This window comes from Saccostrea echinata, unplaced genomic scaffold (genome assembly GCF_033153115.1).
Source record: "Saccostrea echinata isolate AGI-Se365-2 ecotype Australia unplaced genomic scaffold, CSIRO_AGI_Sech_v1 ptg000012l, whole genome shotgun sequence".
In the NCBI taxonomy this organism is placed as follows: Eukaryota; Metazoa; Mollusca; class Bivalvia; order Ostreida; family Ostreidae; genus Saccostrea; species Saccostrea echinata.
The window spans coordinates 14,638,037-14,658,950 of NW_026889761.1; the positions used below are offsets into that span (position 1 = coordinate 14,638,037).

The 20,914-nt window shown below is 32.9% G+C and overlaps 1 protein-coding gene across 1 annotated transcript in view; it reads right to left on the bottom strand.

Moving 5' to 3' along the window:
* LOC133185407 (tyrosine-protein phosphatase 10D-like) overlaps positions 1-20,914 on the bottom strand; it is a 60,990-nt gene that overhangs the window by 33,081 nt on the left and 6,995 nt on the right. Inside the window, exons 2-9 of the mRNA XM_061320589.1 lie at positions 19,813-19,846; positions 19,184-19,573; positions 17,988-18,251; positions 17,586-17,858; positions 13,738-13,959; positions 6,228-6,320; positions 5,564-5,748; positions 3,065-3,257 (exon numbers count right to left, since the gene is read on the bottom strand). Coding sequence (XP_061176573.1) covers positions 3,065-3,257; positions 5,564-5,748; positions 6,228-6,320; positions 13,738-13,959; positions 17,586-17,858; positions 17,988-18,251; positions 19,184-19,573; positions 19,813-19,846 — 1,654 coding nt within the window. The remainder of the gene's footprint in view (positions 1-3,064; positions 3,258-5,563; positions 5,749-6,227; positions 6,321-13,737; positions 13,960-17,585; positions 17,859-17,987; positions 18,252-19,183; positions 19,574-19,812; positions 19,847-20,914) is intronic.

Consider the following 20,914-nt stretch of genomic DNA (forward strand, 5'->3'; position numbering starts at 1 on the left):
TCACATAAAGTCTTTTTAATTTTAGAATAATTTGGCAAATTATCAACGTATCAAGCTAAAATTTTCAACATTTCTTAAACTTTTGTTGTTTTATGTTCCGCTTAAATTTTGTAAGCAAAGACTATATATTATTAATTTTATCGCGTCAGTCCTCGAACTTTTTGATAACCCCTCGTATATATATATATAAACGGAAATGCGAAATATATAAAGAGAAAAATTTCCATCGCGTGCCCTTTAATGACCTTCATTACATCAGTGGTTCACCAACATCAGAAACAGATAAGCGGCTCTCCTCGATCGTTCATACTGTTTGAGTGCAAACGGTTGATATGGCACAGATTCAGAATGATATTCAGTGTATTGTCAGTAGGTTTTTTTTATTTGTGTGTCTTGATATGATGATTAAAAGCTATTCTCTATAACCACTTAAACATCTTTGCCACGCATGGTCACCGATTTTAATGAAACTTTGCCCATTATTACAACTTGACACCAGAAACATATATCAAATAAAATTTGGTTGCTATGTGTGTTGGCTGCCATGGTAACAGCCAGAAAAGTTTGAAAAAATGATATTTCAGCTACTTTGAATCTTTACTGAGCCCTAATCAAGGCTAAGAAACACAAACAAACCATTCTCACAAAAACAAGAAACCTTGTTGCCACTTATGCTACAAAGAAAATATTTAGAATATATCTCTAAGTAAATGGTAACCATAGGTATATTTGGAATACATTTGAGATGGAGAGAAATGCTGAAAAATAGTCAATATTCACTAATGATAGGTGTAACATGATCAAACGCGATTAGAAACTCAAGAAAAACTATAAAAATATTTGACCTTAAGCAATTAGGTATTGACAATATTTTTCTAAAAATAACTTTCATGGTTGCCATGGTAACACACTCTAGCCATACAAAATTTGTTGCTAAGTTTTGGTTAATGCTACTATCCTAAGGAAAAACATGGGAATTCAAGACTGTCAAATATGTACATCGTTAGGACCTAATAACACAGACAACATAAGGAAAATTGGGTTTAATTGCTACTTTGCAGAGTAACCATGGAAACAACGTACCAGTGGTTTAAAGTGATATTTTTGTAGCTTTAGGAATTTAGTTACCTTTTAACCAAGAAACATATTATTTGACTTATCTTGAATAGTACTTATCTGATAGAATTAAAGTTGAATATCATATATTGCTGAAGTATGATGAAGAAAATAACACTGTTACTTTGGTTACCAAGAAGGGAAAATGTTCGATTTTGCTCACTTTACAGCAATATTAAACTCCATTTGGTAGCTTCTTGCATCCAGTTAGAGATTGTGTGGTAGTCGAAATTGAAATTCATAAATATCAATCATAAAAGTTTTTGGAATCTACATACAAGATGACGTATCCAAGGAAACAAAATATTTTTCAGCTTTTTATAGATTCATTTGTATTTTTTCTGCTTATTTCCATAGCAATGCTCTATTCAAAGAATTTAAATTGATTTTTTTTTGAAATGTGAAAATTAGGACAACACCAATACCTTTAAAAATGATCACCAGTTATATCGAAATCTGTTTTTTAAAAAGAAAGGATCAGATTAAACCATACAGAGGATAAATTTTAATACCCTTTGCGGTATCAAAACCATGCCGACCATTGCCAACTAATAAGAAATATCACATTTCGTCTTTGGTATGTGTTACAAAGATCCTTGTCTACCATTTGGTTGCATTTCAAACTATTTTTTTTGCTATTTTTGAGTGTATGACTTAAAATAAATTAATGAATAAAGCTATTACTTTTGAATACTTTGTTTCCATAGAAATGTATATAATCGTTGATTTCCCAAATATGTTTATCATGCATATAAGACACCAGACCTTCAACTTTTGGAAACAGTCATTGCCTGTTGTTTGCACTGCTGCAAACGTTAACTATAAGATTCTGAACATGTTGAAAAATGCCATTTTTTCAAATTTAATGGTATGTTGCCATGGTAACCATGACCCGTAGCAACCAATTTTTGCCTGATTTGAGATAACGGTATCAAAGGCTTTCATCATAAAGAGTTTGGAGAAATTCTGAGACTTTGCGTGCCACAGCTCCTACATAAAATTCCAAGTCATTATATAGAATTTCTCTCAAAATCAAAGCAAAAACTGCTATTCTTATTACATATTAATCGTGTGGGGCAGGTTTTTACTTTTACATTTTCACGGGATCGCGGTTCATCTTAAGGACCGGTCTCCACGTTCCGCAGTGGAATTCGAACCCGCAACGTAAGGATCAGCTCCTTACTCCGCGACTTTAGGCAGACGCTCTAACCACTGCGCCACGCGGGCGACGTTATAAGCGAATTCAAGTGCCATACTTTACAACTAGTATTGTTTAACTACAACTTTTGACTTGCTTCAATGAACAAAAAGGTAAATATTGATTTTCGAAATTCTGTTACTGATTACAGACAGAAAAATCAATTCAAATTCAAAGGGCCATTGAGCAGTGAGGGATCTTTGTCGTGCCAACGCCTACTGCCACATGGGACCTCGGTTCGTACGGTCTCACCAGAAGGACCGGTCTCCACGTCCCTCAGTGGGATTTGAACCCGCGACGTAAGGATCAACTCCTTACTCAGCGACTCTAGAGTAGACGCTCTTACCACTGCGCCACGCGGGCGAAAAGAAGTAAATGAATTGCCGACAGTAGTCGTGGCTACGTAAACCTGTAATTGATGACTTCACGGCACGTAGGAAAATCAAGCTACGTAGCTTTAAATATGATGTTAACAAAAATTGAACCCGATTACACACAACTCATTACAATTTACACTTCGAAAAGTAAAACACTGTATGTTATATTTTACTATCCCCTCGTTCAGTTTTATTTATGTGATTGGAATATGAGAGGATCAAACAATAGATGAATAAATTAAAAATATACATATATCAAGGCAACATTTGATCCCGCTGCAAATTACGTCACTTTCGTAAACTTACCCATCAACAAACACAATTGCGTTACTATATCCCTCCAACTCTGTTGCGAGGGGATAAAAAAACTTACCTTTACTCAGAGTTTTCACAGTTATTTCAACTGGATCTTCCCCGGGGCCGACTGTTGTATATCCTATCACAATGATTGTGTATGTGGTTCCAAGCCTGAGATTCATTACCTCTAAGGACATTTCTCTTTGGTTTACCTCAAGACTAGTGTCGTTTTGTATACGACAAGTGTTATTTGGAGAACCTAGAAGTGTCTACAATAAGATAACGTTAAATTGTTAAAAAACAAACTAGGTACAACTTTTTCACAAATTTTAACCCCTTTATATGAATTTTAAATTTCTACGCTAAGTAAAGACAGCGAAACAAAACTCATGCATTTCATTTAGGACTATGTATCATTAGTCGAAAATTTTATTCAAAATATAAATATAGTAAAGATTTGACAAATTAAGCTGTACTCTAATGCAAGCTTTGTGCGATATATCAACGAGAACAAGAGGCCCAGTGGCCACATCGCTCACCTGAGAACTTTGATTAGGAAAAAGCAGAAAACAGTTCAGTATTGGAAAGTTTAAATATAAAAGTGGTTTGGAAAGGGAGGGGGAGTATGATTTGAATAAACTTGAATCTATACTTCCTGAGGATGCTTTTAAATTGATATGATACATAATGACTTTGCTGTTCTAAAGATGAAAATTTTTATTGATATATCCTTTATATTCCTTTGTATAAATATGTTCCCCAGTTATGGCCCCTCTATTCTCCTGGTGGTCATAATTTGAACAAATTTAAATCTACATTACCTGACGATGCTTTTATATTATTATGACTAATCATGATTTTGCTCTTCCTGTGAAAAATTTTAAAGATTTTTCCAATGTATTCCTATGTAAAAATTTGATCACCTATTGTGGCCCCAGTCTACCCTCGGGGGGTCATGATTTGTACAAACTTGAAGCTACACTACCTGAGGATGCTTTCATATAAATACATCTAATTATAGCTTTGCTGTTCTTGAAAAGAAGATTTTTGAAAGATTTGCCCTATGTATTCCTATGTAAACTTTGATCCTCCATTGTGCCCCTACCCTACCCCTGGGGGTCATGATTTAAACAAACTTGAATCTACACTACCTGAGATGCCTCCATATAAATATGACCAATCACAGCTTTGCTGTTCTCGAGAAGATTTTTGAAGATTTTTCTTATGTTTTCCTGTGTAAAACTTTGATCCCCTATTGTGGTCTCACCCTACCCTCGGGGGGTCATGATTTTTACAAACTTGAATCTACACTACCTGAGGATGCTTCCTTATAAATATGACCAATCATGACTCTGCTGTTCTTGAGAAAAAGATTTTTAATTATTTTCTATGTACTAGTATTCCTATGTAAAACTTTGATCTCCCATTGTGGCTCCACCCTACCCCCGGAGGTCATGATTTGTTCAAACTTGAATCTATACTACCTGAGGATGCTTCCATATATATATATATATATATATATATATATATATATATATATATATATATATATATATATATATATATAACCAATCATGGCTTTGCTGTTCTTGAGAAGAAGATTTTTAAAAGATGTTATTAATTTTTCATTAATTTGTAATTATCTCCCCTTGGAAGAGGGAATGGCCCTTCATTTTAACAAACTTAAATCCCTTCACCCAGCGGTTCTTGAGAAGAAGTCGAAAATGTGAAAGGTTTACCGACAGACTGACACTGGACAAAATGTGATCAGAAAAGCTCACTTGAGCCTTCGGCTAATAGTTTTTCTCACAAATAATTCAACCAGAGAGCCAAAAGACATTCAGTTATAACGGACTAAATGACGTTGACCTGCAAGTTTCATCACGACTTATCTATGATCCTATTAACTAGAAAATTTGCACATCTGTTTTATTTGTTCTTGAAAAAATTAATGTTTTAAAATTTTCATGAATTGACATCTTTTCTCTTTGGCGTAAAAGTAAATGTCTTAATAATTTCCGAATAGTCCTCGTAAAAGTATTTTCATCTATAACGTTCGTAAAATATTGTTTATTTTTTTAATTTATTCTACATATACTAATTTTACTAAATCATGGTCTGTATTGTATTGGTCATCGTTCAGAAATTGTAGCAATTGTCTACAAACTTTGTGGACAACCCTGGTACATAATGTTCGATGAGGCTGTAAATTTCTGATTTTTTTTTATACCTTGACAGTTTTCTGCATTGTTGGACAACTAAAGTTTATGATCACTGAAAAGGGTTTCTAGTAATATTCATTTAGCAAGGATAGAGAATCCAAATTCTTGCAATTGATTAGTTTCACTTTTTATATAACATGTATATATTATGTCATTCAAAATTATTCAGAAAGATTCTTGTTTTGTCGGTTAACCCCTTTTGACAAGTGTACATATAAAAGTGCAAATGTTACATTACTTTGAGTAATCAAAATATTTTTGTATTTCTTATATTATATGTCACATAGAAATACCACAGATGTATATCTTAGTGAATGCAAAATGTTAACTCTTTATGAAATGTAGTTACTCACATTATTACATATGTCAACACAGAAATAGTATATCCGACATTGTGTTATATCGGGACCCTCTTTAAGTACAGCTCTATATGCAACCATGTCTCCATTTGGCATGAGTGGTCTACCCCAGCGAATAAAACTGCTAGTTGTGGTCTGGTTATATACTGCAGGTTGTAAGTCATTAACTTTTCCTGGCACTGAAAAATAAATTCCAAATTTCATCAAGATTTGACAATCAATTCAATATTAATTTTCACAATATTTGTATTATACTGTAATTGTGAACTAGTTCAGGAAATGTGAAATTGTTTATATTCAAGACATGAATGTATATAATTTTAAATTATTTATGTAATTCTTTAAAAATATTTATTTGAATTAATAAATCAGAAATAATTCAATTCTGAACATATACCTTTTTGTACATGTGTATATGCAAATTTCTTCTAAAATAAGATATCTATTTTTTATTTTAATGTTAAACACATATCAATCATTGAAGAATCCGTATTTTTTAATTGTAGTGATAACAGCTCGTATAAGAAGCATGGTTCTTTGATTCATTAATCTTCGTTACATGAAACATATACATGTAGTTGCAGATGCATTAACTTATTTTTACTGTTAGTCATTATATAAATGTCAGATAGTTATAATATCAATAATTCTTACTTACCGCCAGGAAGAGTTTCTATTCCGGTGACATCGGTACTGTAAGAACTGTTAAAACGGTCATTTACTGTGAAAACAGATATGTTGTACTCGACACCTGAACAAAGGAAACATTGAAAATATCTAATTAATATATCAAAGAAGGTTTGTGATGGTTTACAAAAACTTCATTAAACTATGCACCATAACCAAAGATATTGATTTCAGTAACAGCAAAACATTTAGCATTGTCCATTGTACCAAAATATTAGATGATGAAACTGTCATCGGCATGTTATTCTTAAAGTAAAATTTACGATAATTAGAATAAAATACTAGTCTTTGAATGAGTATAGATTTAAGAGAGAAAGGTAAGAGAGCAATATAAGTAATATTTATAGAAATATTTGAATCCGTACATCCTGTCTTTTCAGAAAATTGTATAAAACTGTAAGGCGAATATTAAGTTATTTCATTTAACCATCAATCACTTGCTTAGTTTCTAAAACAGCCAATTCTTTCAGGCATTACGTCTGGTGTATATATAAAGGCTTTCAGTGTTTTCCAGTTAATTGAACAGTTTAAGAGATCCTCAATTATGTTAAATGCCTTTGATGTTTTACAAACTTCTTCTCACTCTTACATGACTTTTTGCTTCAACACTAGAAGACACTAGTACACTAGACACTAGTACACTAGACACTAGTACACTAGACACTAGTACACGAGACATTAGTACACTAGACACTAGTACACTAGACATTAGTACACTAGACACTAGTACACGAGACATTAGTACACTAGACACTAGTACACTAGACATTAGTACACTAGACACTAGTACACTAGACACTAGTACACTAGACACTAGTACACTAGACACTAGTACACTAGACACTAGTACACGAGACATTAGTACACTAGACACTAGTACACTAGACACTAGTACACTAGAGGAAGAGATGCATCAGCTTGTTGGTTTCGTTTTGTTGGGAATCGCCATTCTTTAGTATTGATGGTACCAAACGGTATAACCAAGTTTGTACAAATTGGAGTTCACTAGTATAACCAAATTAAAACAAGCGGTTCAGGGACCTTAACGGTCAACTAAGTACATAAAAAACAACCCTGTAAAGAATCCATGGTAATTAAATACATGTATACAATAATACAAAATAAACTCTACGAAAAAGGATGACCAGGGCTCAACACATTAGTTAGTCTGGTAATCAGAAAAATCTCAGAAATTTGCCTGTATTTTGTCAGTGCTATCTACATTCCATCACTATCACCAAACATTACAATAGTGCTTAGGTATAAAACACAATGTTCCCAGAGTACACCCCCTGAACATTGGCCTCTCATTTTCGTTGAATTATATATATATATATATATATATATATATATATATATATATATATATATATATATATATATATATATATATATATATACGAGGGTTGTCCCAAAATTCCGTAGACAAGCGTAGTTTTGTAGGAACCCGGTGTCATAAATCAATGAAAGTTTGTACATATATAAAACTGATAATATCTAATACATTTATGGGCAAAAATTGAGAAATTATACATTTAAACAGTGTCTTATGTAAGAAGGCGGCGCAGTACCCAAAAATTGCAATTTAAAATCGGTATGTGATATTTAGAATTTTAAGAAAAAGTATTTAATACTCAGAATTTCGAAAAAAGAAATTAATATTATTCAAATTGCAATGTAAACTACCTTTCTTCCAATTTTATTGTATATTCCTTGATTAATATGAACTTTATAACGTTTTATATGCACCAATTTGAAATCTGACCAGCTGAAAAATGGCGCCTGTGTCGACACAGGCGGCGCACTGGACTGTGATCAAATGTTCTGAACTTTAATTCACTCTTACAGAAACGCAGAAATCATAAATGTTTGGTACGCATGGAAATGTCTTTCGGTCCTTAGTGTATCAAAATTGTCCAAGTTTGTGAAAAAGCGAAACTAAATAAGAGACCGCCCAAAGAAAAGGGCACGGAATCGTGGTCAAAGTGACGTTTTGCAACTCCATTTGAGAAGGCACAGAAATCAAAACCCTTAGAGACATGAGGTTTTTAAAATCGTTATTATTGGATACATATGCATGTGCATACTTTGTATTTTCTAATGTCCAATCGCATCACAGCAATTAAGATATTTTTGCTTTATTTCTATAATGTTTATGATAAATTAAAAAAAAATGATTCCTTTTATTAGTGAAACCACTTCAATCAAAATTGGTGACGTTAAGTGCATCTTTTTTGACATCGGAGATTGCTCCGGGTGTTAAGAAACAGTAATACTGAAATTGTAATTACTCGAATTGGCTTTAAGCAATCATGTTAAAAGTTAGTAATTTACCAACCAATAACACACTTCATCCACCCAGAAAATTTTAGAGAGATACGTTTAATTTTGTTAAAGATATGAGCTCTGTCTATGGAATTTTGGGACAACCCTCGTATATGTCTCTTTTTATTCACTCATTATTTACAAATCTACTTGACTATTAAGATCTTTGAAAGTACTTTTTACACTATCTATAAAAACAAATTAGCTTAATTTTTATTCAATTTACCTCCGTCGGTAGAGCGCTCGCTCCGTGATCGGGAGGTCGTGAGTTCGAAACTCGGCCGCGACTGACCTAAGTCGATAAAAAATGAGTAGCAACTGTTCCTTCGCCATGCGCTCGGCACTTTGAAGTGAAAGTAAAAACCGAGGCCCCGTTGGCACGATAAAGATCCCTCACTGCTCAATCACCCTGAGTGCCATGTACAGTTCAAAATTTGAAGCTCTTCACCGGTATATGGTGACGTCTCTATATGAGTGAAATATTCCCGAATGGGACGTAAAACAAAATACAATCAATCAATCAATCAATTTACCTAGGCTATCAATTACATCATTTATATTGGTTCAATGCTATTAAGTGAAAAATAAAGGGAATTACTTCTCGAATAGTAGAGGAATATATGCCCTAGCCTCACACTAACTCCAGAACACCTGTATCACAGGCGATGAATTTCGCAATTTAAAAAAAAATATTTTTCATTATAAACGTCCACACAGTTATTCAAGAGCAGAGAAAATGATTTTTCAAAGAATTTTTTTACTATAAAATCAAAGGAACCCTGTCCTAACTCAAAAATCCCTGACCCAGGAGCATTGAATTTCAAATTTTTCTAAGAATCACTTGCTAATCATACACTGTAATCATGCATTTAGTCTGTATTCTAAGTACCTAAGAGCATAGAAGAGTGAGAGCATTTCAATATTATGACCGATAGTGTCCTGCCCTTACACCAGAACCCCTTACACAGGGGCCACGAATTTCCCAATTGTGGACTAGGCACCCGTGATCATTATAAGCATGAGCTTAGTTTTTCTGCTAAATAACCAGAAGCAGAGAGGAAGATTTTCAAAGAATGAAAGCATTTTCACAATATGATCAATAGAGCCTCGCCTTGACTCCAGAATCCTTCAGCCAGGAGCCAATGCTTATTAGAATCATGCCAACAGTTTGTTTCATGCCCAGGAGTAAAGAAACATTACATTAATTTTAAACGTTTTTATACCCAGCCCTCAGGGACCATGAAATTTGTCATTTTTATTCCCCTTTAACAATAGATTCTATGTGCCGAAATTGGTTGAAATCGGTTCAGCGGTTCCAGAGAAGAATCTAAAAAAGTTCAATGCTAATGCTCGACAAAGACAAAAACAGATAGTAATGAATGACCTAAAAAAAAGAAATGAGTCCAACGGGTCAGGCGTTTTAGGAAAGTTTGTTAAAGAAAAAATGCTTTGCATGGAAGCATTTCATATTACATGTCCTTATGGTGGTATATTTAGGATATGCAAATATTTTCCATCTTATGTTGGAAAATATTATGTAGTTCGAAAGAGATAATAGAGAAGTCTAGCAAACTCAAGTGTACACGTACATGTGCGTGTAAATTACAAGTCAGAACTTGAATCTTAGCAACCCGAAGATGTATTAATATGACTGTATTCGTATGACTAATCATGGCTTTGCTGTTCTTGAGATTTCAAATGATTTTTTCCTATATACTTTTATGTATAACTTTGATCCCCTGTTGTGGCCCCTCAACAAACCCTGAGGGCCATGATTGAATAATATAGAATCTACACTACTTTATGTGAGGGTGCGTCAATATTTAAAATATATGTATAACTGGTCTTGACTTTGCCGTTCTTGATAACATATTTCAAAAAAAAAAATTCTATATATTCCAATGTATAACTTTAATCCCCAGTTGTGTCCCGCCCTACCACCGGGGGTCATGATTTGAAAAACAAATAATCTACACTATCTTAATTAATAATGATACTAATAATAATAAATAATAATGTTATGGATTTGCTGTTCTTGAAGAGAAGATTTTAAAATTTATTTCCTATTTATTCCCATGAATAACTTTGACCCCCTTTTGTGGTCCCATGCTACTCACAGGGGTCATGATTTGAACAAATTTCAATTTACATTACTCGAGGATGCTTCTCTATTTATATAACTATAAGTATGGTTTTGCTGTTCTTGAGAATAAGATTATTACAGATATTTCCTATATATTCTTACATAAAACTTTGATCACCCATTGTGGTCCTACCCTACACATGGAGGTCATAATCTGAACAAACTTGAATCTAAACAACCTGAGGATGCTTTCATATAAATATGATCAATCATGGCTTTGCTGGTCTTGAGAGGTTTTTTCTTTTCTAGTCCAGTGGTTCTGAGAAGAAGATTTCTTTTAAATATCATTATTTTTTCGTTAATTCGTTATTATTTCCCCTTTAAAAAAGGCGTGGCCCTTCATTTGAACAAAATTGAATCCACTTTACCCAAGGATGCTTTGTGTCAAGTTCGGTTGAAGTTCTGGGGGAGTTGAAAATGTAAAAAGTTTACAGACAGACGGATGGAGATACGGACAAAAGACAAAATGTGATCAGAAAAGCTCACTTCAGCCTTCGGATCAGGTGAGCTAAAAAATGAACTATATGTACACGTTTTATTTGTTAGAGTTTTCTATAATACGTATATAACTTTAGACGTCTTCCTCTTTTATCAGATATCATAATTTCATATATCAAATAATTTGGTTGACATAACACCATATGCAGGTGATGTTGGAGTATAACTACATAAATAAGAAAAGTAGACGATGGGAAGGCAGAAGTCATCCCGTTTGTCATACAGCTTAGTTACTGGTTGACCTTAATCGTTTATACTCAATAAAACATCCAAATATGAAACAAATGTGGCAGACTCTGTAGTGTCTCTTATTTCGAGTTCACTGGAATGTATCGAGTCCACAAATGAATGAAAGTAACTATTGTTAATTGATAAAACTTTGTCGATATATCTTAATGTCGACTTGAAGGCCACAGCAAGACTATATTCTAATCATTTTGTCTCTGTACCAATTAAAAAACTTACGCCATTTTGGATAGGTTTTTTTTTCTATTGTCTCATTTTAAATTAGCTAAATAAAAATCAATTAATGCACCTAATCATGTTTATTGTAAATTTATTGTAGTACAAGTAAAAGGACGGGTAAATGAAGGAGCAAGGCCTTCTATGGGGGATGTCTGATTCTACAGCAAGTAGAGTATGTCTTCCTGCAGGTAAGTGAATCTTCCCCGGAGGTTCACCTACTTTGTTAGACTTTGTTAGAAGTTAGACTACCCCCAGGCGGAACTATCACTGTAGAGCCAGACCGGCAGGGGAAGTTTCTCTCCAGATCATGTTTTTCGGGGGAAAGTCTGACTAACGGGGAAAACTCACTCTACAGCAAGGGTGGGCAGGGGATGTTTATTTCTCATAGGCACCTGATCCCACCCCTGGAGTTCCATGGTGTTTTATGTCCTGTTCACACATTTGTTTTGTTTGATTTTTTTAAATCAATAACTGTTCGTTATTTTTTACTTTTTTCATTAAGCCAGTCTTTCAATAAACCCTCTTCACATAGAGGTGGCGATCCTCAAGCGTTCAAAACAGTTTGCGTTTTTGTAAAACAGAAAAAGACCAATGGGCGTTCTTTTTGAGAGACTGACTAACCATAAATCCATCTTACACAGAGATGGCGACTAGCTGTTGAAAGACTGCTGTGCAATTCAAAATTTGCTAGATCTCTCAAATATTTTGAAACGGTCGTCTAGCCAATGCTTTGATTTCTCACTAATTTCAAAAGGGAATTCATAGTCTCCATGGGTTCTGAAAGCCAAAACTCTACCCAAAACATCCTATTAACGATCGCAAAGGTAAAAGGTCTATCAAAGAATGCCTAAAAAGATTGTTCAAAGATCCTTTGGAACTGCTAATGATCTCTTAGTGATCAACGTGTTTTGAACGCCTATGATCTCTCATTGGTCTTTTTTCTGTTTTACAGAAGTACATCGTCTATACTCTTGGTTGTACTTCATCTTTTAGTGTATGCTAGATCGCTGGTGATCTCAACAATTCGCCATGAAACGTGCAGATATCCAAATTTTTCATCGCACAACAAGCGCTTTATGATCTTCCAGTAACAATTACATCGACTTCCCCTGGCTTTAAGAAATCGCAAAGAGACAATCTTTATGTTGCTCAAAGATCTCTGAATAGCCTACATGTGTACAAAGAAAAAATTAAAAAATCATTTCCTGATGCGGAACATCATACAGATGTATCTCATTATCGAAATCTGTCAAGCATTTGTTTGAAAAACGTGTGTAACTGACGTCCTTGTATGAGGACCCACAGAATGAAGATGTAAGTATTAAATACGTAATGTATTTTTCACCTATGCTTACTAGATACTGACAATGAAAAGTCGCTTTTTTTCATTTCGATCCAATTCAACTTAAATTAAAAACTAGTTTTTTTAATTTTAATTTTAAAGTCTGTGTCTTCTTTATTACAACATCTGTTTTTATTGGTTATAGACGATAATGTCCAACTAACAACAAACCTGTAGGACAACTCCGCTTGTCTATCATCAACGTTCCTTATTCATGTATTAATATTCCTCTTTCAACTGCTTCATTTTTTTCTAAATTGATGGGATGACTTAAAGTCATATATGGCGTATTTTTGATAAGTTTTGACTAAGTCATATTAAGAAGATCTTTCTATTTGTTTTATTACTTTATATAAAGATAGGACTTTCCTGTAAATAACAAAATTTAAATCAATCACGTTTCATAGATATTAGACATTTAAAACAATAACCGATTTATTTACCGACTCCGCATTTAAATATCAGACACAGTTTGAAGTCAATTTATCTGTAGAAAAGTTCAAAAACGGAGAAAATTTTAATTTGAACGTATATAACAAATAGCATGTTCATTTACACTCAATCTTATTTTATTTTTTAGCTCAGATTCACCATATATAGCTTTTAAAATGGTCGAAACCTACTATTGATCAATTTTTCTCATAGTTTGTTATTAGAATTTTAAGTGTTCTAAACTAAGGCTTATTGACTAATTCTATAAATTCTCACCTGGAACAATGTTTGCATTCTGTGAATTTAGTATATATATGCCTGACTCGCGCTTCTTCAGAATGGTCAAGTCCTGTCGAACTGCCTCGTCGTTATAGACTTTGTAAGTAAGTTTGAAGATATACTGGACGATATCTCCATTAGGCATATCAGTGTCAGTGATATTTACTGTTATATTACGTTGTCCAGCTGTGGCACCAACATATAGTGGTGAATTCGGTACTAGAAAAAATGAACCGATATAAATGTTGGCTTCATACATAATGTCCTACTGTAATTTGAAAACTTTACTAATCAGTTTATTCAAACAAGGAATTTTATGCAAAAATTATATAGAGCACAAATGTAAAGTTATTTATGATAATAATATATCAATCTTGTTCAATCATATATACTACAATTACAAATAAGAAAAATCTGAAAACAAGCAGCAACTACGGCATAATAGGAATAGTCAAAACAATTCATAAGATCACGTAACGTAGCAGTAAATGACGAAATGATATAACACAAATCACTCTAAGGTATTTGACCATTTGCCATATGATTAATACTCGATTACTGAGAGGAATTTGTGTAATCGATTATTAATCGATTACATTCATTTTTGTCTTGTAATCGATTGTAATTGATTACTTTGGAAGATGTAATCGATTAATAATCGATTACTTCCAAGTTTTTATCCCCTCAAATTAAATTATTTAAAGTTATATGGTAATGTTGATGATATCCACTAAGTTTGAATGTGTTTCTGCAGATTCAGTGCAGATTCCTCTAAGGTTTTATTCTGGTTTCATTTCATATTTTAGACCTAACGTTTTCACTAAATGCACAAATGAGGGATTCTCTAGCATGGACAGTGGAGACATGGTTCCTGCTATAAAGCATGAGAGGAATAAATTATTACTTTCGACACTGGATCTGTACCTCCATATTTATTGACTTTGGTTGTAGAAATGATTTAATATTTTATTGTGTTTTGGAGGATTTGGACTGCCTGCATGATGGCAGTAGACAGGGATGGGGTAATCGTAATCGAGTAATCGTAATCGATTGTAATGATTACTTTTTTTCAAGTAATCGACAGTAATCTGTAATCGAAGAGATTTTCGATTACTTGTAATCGTAATTTAATCGATTACAGCTAAAATTTTCAATGTAATTATAATTACTTTTTCGATTACTTTCGATTATTTTATACATAAATGGATGTTATTTTGGAGAATTATTTGCAGTCAGTCACACATAAATATCAAATATAAACCACCTAGTGTAATGTTTGGATTTCCTAACTTTTATTATCATAAGTTTAATAATATTCTCAATAAATTTGCATTATTGGTCTAGTATTAGATAATTCAGAGGTGTATTTCAACCATTTAATATTAATAAAATATACAGATTTTTCGTGTGCATTTTACATTTGACCCACTGTCCTCTTGCTGCATGTCCTTTTTCATATTTCAGATGTTGAAAAACTTTGTCTTGTAATAGAAAATCATAAATGGCAAAAACAGATTTAAGTGCTGTATCTAATATAAATAATTTGGTAAATAAACTTCATTGTACTCGAAAAAAAAGAAGAAGATGGAAATACTTATTCATATCTGAAAATGTGTAAACAACTTCAAACTTGTGTTTTAGTAACTTTAAAATTTGCAAAATCTGATTCTCATGTTTCCATTCAAAATTGTAAGGTTACTTTTATATCAGTGAGAGGTTATACGTGTCTGTAAGAGAGGGAGAGTGTCACTGTGTTTGCTTATCTTAATTGGCTAATTGATTGACTGAGACATCCCTGATTTGCAGATAATGAGGTGTAAACTGTGAACTACCTAGTGTTTAACTTTCATTCCATTGAAGACAGACAATATTATTAAAACAATTAATAGCTCTCAAAACACTTATTTCAATACAGAATGAAATTGTGCTATTAGTTTAATTACTTAAAAATACATTTAATGTACATGTTTATCACTAAGAGTTCTAATTTACTTATTATTTTTGAAAAAAGACACGTACAGGAATGTTTAATGTGTACTGTCAACATACGGGCAGCCCAAATACTTCTAATGAAGTAATTCACAATAAAATATGAAATAATTTTTGCAACAAGTCAATAAATATGGAGGTTCAAATCCAAGGTTAAAAGGAATAATTAATTCCTTGGCATATTTTATTGTAGGAATCATGTCTCCACTTTCCATGGTAGAGAATCCTTCATTTGGGCATTTAATGAGAATGTTAGCCAGAATAAAACTTTAAAAGAATCTGCACTGAAGATGCAGGAACACATTCAAACTTCAGTTGATAACATCAACATTTACCATTAAAATATTGCTTTGATATTTGAAGGGATAAAAACTTTGAAGTAATCGATTATTAATCGATTACATCTTCCAAAGTAATCGATTACAATCGATTACAGGACCAAAATGAGTGTAATAGATTAATAATCGATTACACAAAACTCCTCTAAGTAATCGATTATTAATCGATTACTTTTTTCAGTAATCGTGCCCATCCCTGGCAGTAGACATCAAACATTCCTGTCTTCTCTCGAAAAAATAAGTTTAGAACTCTTATTAATAAACATGTAAATTAAATGTGCCTTTAAGTAAAACTAATAGCACAATTGCATTCTATGTTGAAATATTTTAGTGTTTTGAGAGCTATTAATTGTTCTTATAATATTGTTTGTCTTCAATGGAACTATCAATTATAAAAGTTAAACAATAGGTAGGTCAAAGCTCACACCTCATTATCTGCATGTCAAGAATGTCCCAGACAATTAGTCAAGAAAAACAAACACAGTGACTCTTACCCCCTGTCTTTAAAAATACAGACACTTACAACCTTTCACTGACAAAACAAGTAACCTTACAATTTTGAATGAAAACATGAGAATGATTCTAAAATTTTAAAGTTACTTAAAGCACAACAAAACAGATATGAATATTAATTATTTTCATCCTCTTTTTTCCAAATACAATGTAGTTTTTTTTTTACCATATTATTTATATCTAATACAGCACTTTAAATCTGTTTTTGCTATTTAATATATTTTTATGACAAGACAAAGTTTTTTAACATCTGAAATACGAAAAAGGACATACACCAAGAGGACAGTGAGTCAAATGTAAAATGCACACACAAAAATATGTATATTTTATTAATAAATGGTTGAAATATACTTCTGAATTATTTAATACTAGACCAGTAGGCCTGTAATGGAAATTTTATTGTGAACATTATCAAACTTTTGATCATCATAATAAAAGTTTGGAAATCAACACATATCACTGGGTGACTTTTTTTAAATATATCTAACAGTGACTGACTGTTAATAATTCTCCAAAATAACATTCATTTATGTATAAAGTAATCGAAAGTAATTGAAAAAGTAACTATAATTACATTGAAAATTTTAGCTGTACTCGATTAAATTACGATTACAAGTAATCGAAAATCTCTTCGATTACAGATTACAGTCGATTACTTGGAAAAAAGTTATCATTACAATCGATTACGATTACTCGATTACGATTATCCCATGCCTGACCAAATCAACCCTTCCCCTAAATGGTTCGCTAAAAGAAAATATAGTTTCATAAGTCAGCAGATAGTCCTCTCCGAACACTTTGCTAATTGTTAAGCCTGTGGGAAAGTTAACTGTAAATTATGAAAAACGTTCTTTTATCCTCATTGTAAACAGTAAAACTTTTGATTTATTCAAATGCGTCACAGTAGAAAGATTAAGGAGTAAATATTGTTCTTGATATGACATTGGAATAATATTGGTATTTTATGCACTACAATCTCATTTTCGTAGAGTGAAAAAGATTTACCTGTAGAATTTGTTCGAAAAGTTTTAATCAAAACTGAACTGTTCCTTTCAAATGGACCAAAAGTTTCTTGAAGAATTTTAAAGTGGTAGTTGGTACCAGGCTTTAAATCAGTGAATGTTGTATTTTTTTCCATTGTGGAGATAACAATAGGAGTTTCAGGGCCCATGAGATATATATAAAACACTCTGAAATCGATATTTCTTGGACTCCACCTAATCGTCACATTCGGTGCGCTGTATGGCGAATCATCAATAATGTCTGGTTGCATAGGAACTGTAAAAAGTGTAATTTTCATGTGCATTGCAAATGTTAATTGTTGTATACAAGTTTTTAAAATTAAAAGACATCAAAGAAATATATCTAAAATTGATTCACTTTTGCATTAATTTACGGTTACCTTACCTGTTCTAACATATTCTACTTTTGAAATTACAGACTCCATTCTCATGTCTCTCCCTGTTACATTTGATGTGATTTGAATAGAATGCACCTCTCCATCTGTCAATTTCCCGATTAAGTGAGGAGTACTTATGTTACTGACCATTGTATCGTTAAATGTAATGGTAAAATACACTTCAACACCCGGAATGCTTTTCGTATTCCATGATATTAATATTGACGTTTCTGTAACATTCTCAACACTTATGTTGGCCTTAAAATCATTTACTGAAAAGAAAATGATCTTAATCAGTGTTTTTACTTGTCATATAGAACACAATTGAGCTTTAAAAAATGGATTAAATGGATTAGGGAAAACACAATATAAATATAGCAGTATTTTTCAGTTATCAGCGTTGGAAATGGACGAGGTTCCACATTAAGGCTCAATCACAATTTACCGGATAGCGCTAACGGACATCAAACGGATGGCAAATTTTTCAATCCGTTCGTCCGTTCGAGTACGTTTCTTGCCCGTTTCTTATTTAGTGAATAGTTCCACGTCATGACATGTCCGGTGAAGTTCGATTTATCTAGCGTTAAGTTTTGAGCATGTTCAAAACTTGGAACGAACAACACGTCCGCTTAAAGTACGGTAGGTCTTTTTTTACGGAACTCATGCGCTTCTTCTCCTGTACGTTGATGCCCGTTGTACAAGAGTAAAAACAGGGCAATTACTGGTCGAGGAAAATGGCCACACACGACCGTTAGTCTTCCGTTCGAAAACCGTTTTGTCAGTTTCGCATTCGTTCCTTCGTTATTGAAACGATGAATTCCGTTAGTTGATCGTTTCTTATATGGTATATTACTGATAGCCGTTCAGTTTTTATCCGTTTTATACGCTTCATGCATTGATTGCAATAGCATCGAAAAGTGGCGAGGGACGACTTTCATCAACGTATCAATAGCAAATTGCGCTTAGCCAGCCTTTTTCATCCGTTTGACGTCCGTTAGGGCTATTTGGTAAGAAGTGACTGAGCCCTTCTCATGGAATTTCATCTCCATTGAAAAAAGAGTACCAGTTACTTTCTCCAGATTTCCATCTCAGGACGTTTGACATGCATTTTGATTTTAAACAAACATGTATCATACTTATAATTGGTTAAGATCTCTTTTATTTATAAAAAAAAATATTGAAGTTTAACAAATGTTTTGCAAACCTGACTGGCATAATTTTTCTCCAACAAGAACAAAACTTGAATTGCATTGGCAAACCCCATCGGATGTATTGCACACAGAATTCGGGAATGTACAGTTAGCGTTACTGGAGCAATTAGTTAGAACAATTGGCAGAAGTGGAGTGGTAGAAACATACATCGTTGTCGTTTCCATCATCGTTGTCATGGTAGTTTCCATGGTAGTTATTTTCATTGTGGTGGGTGATACAGTAGTGATATTCGTTGAATTTGTTTGTGTTGTTGTCATAGAAACGTCTGTTGTTTGTTCGTCACTCTCTGATTCAGTTGTCATAGGAACTGTGGAGTTTGACATATGGGTAGGAACTGTGGAGTTTGACATAGCGGTTGTAATAGAAACTGTGGAGTTTTTACCTGTAATGATTATTCAATTAAAAAGTAATTCCTTCTCAAATCAATAGGCATAGCATAATATTTGTGTCTAACACGATCTTGATTAAAATCTACCATAACTTAACAAAAAGCTGAAGTGTGGTATAAACCAGTTATTTAATAATTTTTTTATATTTAAACATTATGAATTTAATTTCAATATTAGGATGTTATAAAGAATAATAAAATTAGAAATCTAAGTAAAATAACTAAGAAATTACCTTCTGTTGTTTCGCTGTAACCACACGGGAGGCACTAAAATTAAGAAGTTATAATAAAATGATGCTGCATAAAAACAAATAATATTTGTCCGCCATCACCTATATGATTTTGCTTGTTCATCACTGGAAAGTGCAATATGTGCAAATGAAGTTATATTAATATTAAATAACTAGTATGCAATGGAATGTTTCATAGGTAGGGGAAATAAAGCATATTATTATATAGTCTATAAATAGTCCCTACATAATCTATACAAACGCAAACACTTCATAATACTACATATTCACTGGATTTGAAGCCGTATTTACCGGAGGGTCAGTGCGCGTGCAGCGGCATTGTGACGTCACAATCAATACCTAAAACAAAGTTGAAAACAATGGTTGCAACGGCCGGAGCCAGCTGTATATGCTGTATATCTAAGCAGGAAAACTTCTAGGCAAATTTCTCGTAGGATTATTTTCCAAACATTTCGTTGTCTTACACACAGCAAAAGGAAAACACGGAAGTTATAATCTGGACATTTTTTTTTTTCCTACGACAGAAGTTCGTTAATGAAAATAGAGTCGTCATGCAGCCTTCAATGTCTTATTTATTCAAATCCTGACTATATAATAAAACAATTAAGGACTCCATAATTGTACAGTATATAACGTTTTCATCATGAATGCCTTTCATGAACAATTTTTTTTTCTTTAACTGCCTTGGAAAAAAATTTGAAAAAGGTTGACAATTGCTCTTTGAAACAAATAGTTATATTAAGTATTTATTCTTAAAATAAAAATGCTTGCAATGTTGAGCTGATGTTTTGGTATGTGAGTCAGTCCTGATGAGTTAAGTATTGCTCAAGTTTACACTTCAATGATATTGATGGACTCAGTATTCCTTATACAATACTCACATATACTTATGTATAAGTATATTGGTATAAGGGTATTGTGTTTAGTTCAATAATTCTTGCAGTTAAACGTTTCCTAGTTTTTCAAGGCAGAATAACGCTATGTATCAAAATACGAAAGGTGTCACAGGTCGACAGGGGAGGCTAAGTCCATGTTGGCTCTGCTCATAATTTGTATTGTTTAGATGGACTTTTGAGCTTGATCA